Source organism: Kogia breviceps, chromosome 6 (assembly GCF_026419965.1).
Source record: "Kogia breviceps isolate mKogBre1 chromosome 6, mKogBre1 haplotype 1, whole genome shotgun sequence".
Classification (NCBI taxonomy): Eukaryota; Metazoa; Chordata; class Mammalia; order Artiodactyla; family Physeteridae; genus Kogia; species Kogia breviceps.
The window spans coordinates 105,207,003-105,213,393 of record NC_081315.1 but is presented as its reverse complement, the minus strand read 5'-3'; the positions used below and the strand labels follow the sequence as shown (position 1 = coordinate 105,213,393).

At 46.2% G+C, this 6,391-nt stretch overlaps 1 protein-coding gene across 2 annotated transcripts; it reads right to left on the bottom strand.

The window, feature by feature from the left end:
- Nucleotides 1-2,429: 2,429 nt before the first annotated feature.
- FGFBP1 (fibroblast growth factor binding protein 1) lies at nucleotides 2,430-5,487 on the bottom strand. 2 transcript variants are annotated; one of them, XM_059067250.2, is made up of 2 exons: nucleotides 5,380-5,487; nucleotides 2,430-3,517 (listed from the first exon to the last, which is right to left on the bottom strand). In XM_059067250.2, exon 2 carries the CDS (start codon nucleotides 3,495-3,497, stop codon nucleotides 2,784-2,786), a length of 714 nt encoding a protein of 237 aa, XP_058923233.1. In that variant the 5' UTR covers nucleotides 3,498-3,517; nucleotides 5,380-5,487; the 3' UTR covers nucleotides 2,430-2,783. The 2 variants fall into 2 exon arrangements, with proteins under 2 accessions (XP_058923233.1, XP_058923232.1); XM_059067249.2 differs by having other exon boundaries at nucleotides 2,430-3,521; nucleotides 5,380-5,485.
- Between the last annotated feature and the right edge of the window lie 904 nt (nucleotides 5,488-6,391).

Sequence of the window (6,391 nt, the reverse complement as noted above, 5' to 3'; positions counted from 1 at the left end):
GACTTTAGACAGTCAGATGTGTTGAATACCCATTATGTAAGCCATGGGGCACTGGGCGCTTTAGATTTATTGACCAATGAGCATCTTACAACAGCTGTAAAGCTGATTTCATTATCCCCGTTAAGAAAAGTTTAACGGTAAGGTGATTCATTAACCTGGGTAATTGCAAAGTCTGAAGATAGAGCAGCTTCTGGATTGCTTTGGTTTAAGCAATCCAATAATGCTATCAATAGACTTTTATTATTATTATTCTGCTCCCCATTGTTGCCCTTCCTTTCTCCCTTCCTTCCCTCCAGTTTTCTTTCTTTTTTCTTCCTTTTTCCAGCAGTGTTAGCTTCACCCAAATGATTCTCATTGTTGAGATGAACTTATTGGAGCTCAGAGGGTTAAATAATTGGCTCAGAGACCTTGGTTGGGATATGTCAGAGGCAAACCTCCAGCCCAGGTCCAGCTAATTCCACAACATTGGACAAACCTCCTCCCAGCTGTGCCAGTGGCCAAAGGCCAGGAATGAACCAGAAGAACCATCAACTTCAGGGCCTGAAAGGGAATAGAAGATGGCTTTCGGTCTGGTCTAGTCGATTCTCCAATGTTTATGTCACCCAGACCAGACCAAAGTTATTATTTAATGACTCCTGGAACTGTTTAACTGTCTTTTCCAATCTCAGGAGATGTGTGAGTAGAATTGAGATGTGTGAGTGAGGGAGCAGTGGCCACAGGGCTGACAATCTGTGTAGACCTTCAAGGGAAATGTCCTTCCCGTGGTGTGGCTAGAGGGAGCTTAGGGAGGGTCTGGGGTGTTGGTTCAGTTCTCTTGAGAGTGGGGGTCAGGTTCACAGGTCAGGACCTGGATCCTGCCCTGCAATGACACTGCCATCTTTGATGTTTCTGAACACACCAAGCAGAATCCAGTCACTGGAATATAAGTACCACTAAGATAGACAATTTTTTTCTTTTTTGTTTGCTGTTATTTTCATCCCCTAGAACCATACCTGGTACATAGTAAGGAGCTCATAGCTCATTAATTAATTTCAGAGCATTTGCACTGACTGTTTAGAACATTCTTACTCCACATAGTCACCTGGCTTGATTCCTCACTGCATTTGAGTCTGACCTCAAAAATCACCTCCACCGAGAGGCCTCCCTTGACCATCTCATCTAAGGCTGGTGACCATCCATCACTTTCACCCCTTTCTCCTCCTTGACTTTTCCTCTCTGTCACTTGTATATTTGTGAGTTTTGGGTCTCTTTCCCCACTGGTAGCTCCATGGGGACAGAGCATTCATCCCTGGTGCACTACTCTCTCTCCAGCCCCTAGGACAGGGGCTGGCAGAGTTGATGTACAATGAATTATATGCTGAGTGAATGAATGAATGCACCCATACTCCATGGAAAGTGCTTAGCACAGTGCCTGGTGCATAGTGAGTGAGAGAGAACTATTAGTGTTGATGATGTTGAGGATGATATCCAAACGTACTCTTGAGGCTGTCACACTCTGGGTGGTCATTGACAACCCTCCATGTAGGTCCTTGTAGGCTTGTGAGTGTAGGAGGCCCCTCTTCCACCCCATCTGCCATTCCTCCCTGACATCAACTCTATAAAGACTCCAGAGAACAGTACTTTTACCAACTTCTGTTCCTCACTTTTTGTTCTTTGTGGAATTGTGACACAACACTGGGGCTACATCCTTCTCTCTCCCCAGCTCTTGAATTCAAACCCTTTGAGATCTTTCAGACTAACATGTAAATGACTAACAGCAATGTCACCCCTGCATCCCACCACCTTCTACCCATGTGGCCTTTCTCATCTTTTAGGATTTTTCTCATCTCTTTGCTTTCATACATCTGTCATCTGCCTAATGGGCCTCCATTCTGCCCATTTCCTACCTAAAGATACTCTTTCCAAATTCCAACTCCAGTATCACCTCTTCTGTGAAGCTCAACCTGAGATCTTCCAGAAGTTTCTGCCTCTTCTCTCTGGTTTTCCACCCTGCCTTTCCCCCTGTGTTGGAGTCTTCATATCAGGGCACTGTACTTACCTAGACCCATTTCCCCCCGGCCTGAAATGAGCTCCCTGAGGTCAGGAGTCCCACATACGGCAAGTGGTCATGGGCAGCCCAGACTTGAATCAGTGGAGGGTGTTCCTCTAGCCTGGGTTCAAATCCTGCCTCCCCTCTTACCGTCTGTGAGCCACTGACAGGTGTCTTCATCACATTATACTCCAGGTGTCCCACTTGAAATCAGTTTAGTAAGTATCAAATACCACAGACCAAAGCATGAAAGTATTAAGATAGGGATTCAGGAATGGGCCACCTTATGGGATGATTTGGGATGAGTAGTGAACAGGATTTTTTTCTACTGATATATGAGGACCAGTTTATGAGTTCATTGGAACCAACATAGAGAAACCAAACAATGGTTGAACATATTCCTGAAAAACGCACAGAGCTTTATTACATTTGGTAATTGGGCAGAAAGAGCATTGCACTGAAATCATCACTCTGACTCATTCAGCTCAAAGACTGGTCCTTACTGCTCATAGAAATATAGCTTTGTGGGCCATGGACACATATGAGGTCAACAGCCTCTTAAAATCACATGTAAGGAAATGAATATAAAACAAATTCTAAAATACAGAAACAAAAATTATAAAATCTGTTTAAATAATCCATTGCACTCCTACAGCACAAATGTTCATCTTACAGGGAACTGGGAGATCTTTACAACATATGGAAGGGCTTTGACATGACACCTCCTAATGGACTCTCTTCCCTTTTGACCTCATTAGCATGAACTGCCCTGTACCATGGACATGAAGAAGTTGCAGAAAGAGCTCCAGGACTCCCCACAGTACTCCAGGGCCGTGTTCCTCTGTTTTACCAAGTCTGGGTCTTCCACACACTCAGGATCTTTGGTGCTTATGGTCTGGGTCTTTGCTGGGCTGATGCGGGTGGTCACTTTGACCTTGCTCTGCTCCTTGGGAGAGGGCTCCATTAACTCCTGGCTGAGTTTCTTGATCTTAATCAGAGTGGAGTTAACCAGCTTGAGATTGGATTCTGGAAACTTCTTTCTGCACACCCTGGTCTTCAGGATGCTCTTAGCATCACCACAGATGACCTTCTGTGAACGCAGATTCCGGCCAATTTGTTTCCAGTAGGCATTCTTTTTGTCTGATTCTAGGCATGAGGTTGGATTGCCGGTGAAGAAACAGGAAAACTTGTTGTCTTGTCGGGTGCACTCGACCTTCAGGGCAATGCCCTCCTCCTGCTTGGTCACCACCCATCTGCAGTCGGCATGGTCTTGGGTGACGAACTTGCCTTTGGTCAGGTGCTTGGGTGGCTGGCTGCTTGGTTCAGTCTGGGGCGCGCCTAGAGTATGCAGTTTATCTGTGCTGACTTTGCTGCCCTGTCTATTCCTCCCTTCCTTTTTGGCCTCCACCAAGAGCATCGGAGCAGCCAGAAGGAGGAAGGAGAGCAGGGCGAGGCTGTGGATCCTCATGGCTTCAGCTTGGTGGGAACCTGTCTGACAAAAGGCAGGTGAGTCAGTACTGGGCAGCAGTTCAGCAGCACTAGGCTGCGAGATGACCCTCCCTCCAGCCTGACACGTGGCTGCCTGCTTCAGAGTGAGATCAGGGAACCTTCTATTTCCTGGACTTGGTAGACAAGCAGCCTGTGTATTCGCATGTCTGCTTGACTTGAGTCTTGAATGTCAGAAACTTCCTACTCTTCATTCATTCTTCCCCACCCTCTGAACCTCATTAACTCTCATCTACTCAGTTATTCCTCACTCCTTCATTCACCAGTCAGTAAGCATTCGTGGGGCACCTACTACTGGCTGTGCACTAGACTAGATATTGAATTTATCAAGATGAATGAGAAAGTCTCACATCTTAAAAACTTAGAGGCAACTCTTTGGGGAATCTAAATAGCATTGATGAGGAGTCTGTCCCAACTGTGTCCCCAACTTGATCTTGGTCAAGTCACTCTCCCCCTCTGGGTCTCAGCTCCTTTATCTGGAAATCAAGATGCTGGATAATTGTCAACTCTCTTCCAGCTGCAGGGGACTGAATTTCTATCTCATTGTCCTACATGGACTCAGATGACCACACAATGAGAAAGGACATGGTAAGTGACATGAAAGGTGATGCTTGACCCAAGGTTAAACACGCATGAGGCTTGGACATTCTGAGATGGGTGGGTTTGTGAGGAGCGGTATTTGGGATTCACTAAGAGCCTAAGGAAAGGCATGAAGGAGGGGTAGGTCATCCGAATTGACTGGGCAAAGTGAACCAGGGGAATAGAGGTGAATTTCTATCAGAGCATTTAGACTGTTGAGGCACTGTGCTTAGCATAGAGAAAGTCCTCAATCAATGCTTTTAAAAATAAATCATTTAATAAATAGGATGACCTTAACTGCTACACTAAACTGCATAGATTTTATCCGGTGGGTAACAAAAACCACATTTCAAAGAAGAGAATTAACATTTCTATTTGACACCGGCTATGTGCCAGAGCACTTGACCTGTATTTCATTCTCACCTTGTTAATTAGCACAAGAGCCCTTTCTGGTAGGTAATAATCCATCACCACCAGGTAACACATGTGACAGTTAAGGTTCAGACTGGTAAATAAATTGCTCAAGGTCCCATAGTGGGCAAGTGACAAAGCTGAGACAGGCAGCCAGAACTTCTCTCTCTGGTCCTTTATATCACCCCTCCCTCATTGAATACCTCTTGCTTTCACCTTACTCTGCCTTTCAGAAAATATTGGCAAGAAATAAAAAAGCAATTATGAACAACTCATTTGGTTTGGCTTAGTTTATGATGATAACTCATGTTATCAGTGCTCCATTTGAAAAGAATACAGAATTTTGTTTAAAAAGAGGCAGGTCTAGGGCTTCCCTGGTGGCACAGTGGTTGAGAGTCCGCCTGCCGATGCAGGGGACACGGGTTCGTGCCCCGGTCCGGGAAGATCCCACATGCCGTGGAGCGGCTGGGCCCGTGAGCCATGGCCGCTGAGCCTGCGCGTCCGGAGCCTGTGCTCCGCAACGGGAGAGGCCACAACAGTGAGAGGCCCGCGTACCGCAAAAAAAAAAAAAAAAAAAAAAAAAAAAAGGCAGGTCTAGGTCTGATCTCATTCTACCCTGGACATATGGCCTCTCTTTAGGACTGATAAAGGGGAGACAGTCACAAACTGTGAGCTTCCGAAATGAAGTTGGGATGGGAGCTAGGGATATTCGATAAAGACCCACTCATTCCTCACGGCATTGAGACTCAGTCCCCACGTGTCCGTGAGAGGATCCAGACCCCAGGAACCTGAGGTCCTCATGGGAGCTGGAAGGGGGACAGGTAATGAAACTCTTAAGAAAGCCTGGCTCTTACCTTGTTCTGAGTTTGCAGGTCCAGTACAATCCAGATGGGAGAGGGAGCTTGAAGCCTTACTGCTGTCTCATCTGCAGTGAGGCAATGAAGGCCCTTTATATAAGAGGCCAGGCAGCAGGGTTTTTACAGCTCATATACTTGTGTAGCTTTATTCACACTCCTCCCAGCCACACCCCTTCAGAGAGAGCCAGTTCCTGCAGGGAAAGTGGTTGGTGTAATCCTGTGGGAGGCGGGTTACATGCATGGCATTAGACCTGATTCTTCCAAGCCCTTTTCCTTTCCCCTGGCAGCCAGTTGAGGAGGACAGCTCAGCCTTGCAAAGACCCTCCATGAAGGGATGAGGATCCCGACAGCAAAATCTGTGGGCGAGGTTATAAACAACAGGTCCATTTTACTCAAAGCTTTCCCTTAATTCTCATCACAGCCCCTCCATGATATGGTAACATATAATTCATCCCATTTTACAGATGGAATATTGGAGCTTGGAGATATTCAGGGCTGGTCCAAGGTCACAGGACTAGGGGGATGCGGAGCCTAGAGTTTAAAGCCTGGACTCCTGGGTCCCACTGTCTGATCTCTTCTTACCTGACACTCTGTAAACATTCGGTGAATGAGGGACTGAGCTGGAGAAGCCATCTGTGTCTGAATTCCTGTTTTCTCTGAAGCACCTGAAGTTACTGTGTGGGCAGAGGGATCCTCGGGCCTTGAGAGGCTGGTAAAGAGGAAATTCCTGATCTGGGTTTTTGTTCAAAGTATTCACCTTTTGCTCATGGGTGGGGACCTCACTCTGGTGAGCCTTCTCTAGGCAGATTCTAGTAGCATGATGACCTAGTGGAACCCTGGATACAGCATTTATTTAGCTGTGATCTTGACTTCTCTGACCCTCCATGAGTTCATCTATGGATAGCTGACAATAACAGTACCTCATTTAGGGTTTCATACTAAATTATTTAGGAGGCTGAGCTATTAACATCAAGTGAAGCAGAACAGATTTGGTTCATAAAATGGCCTT

Coding starts and splice junctions, on each gene's coding strand:
- FGFBP1 (XM_059067250.2), bottom strand. CDS start 3,497: ATGAGGATCCACAGCCTCGCCCTGCTCTCCTTCCTCCTTCTGGCTGCT.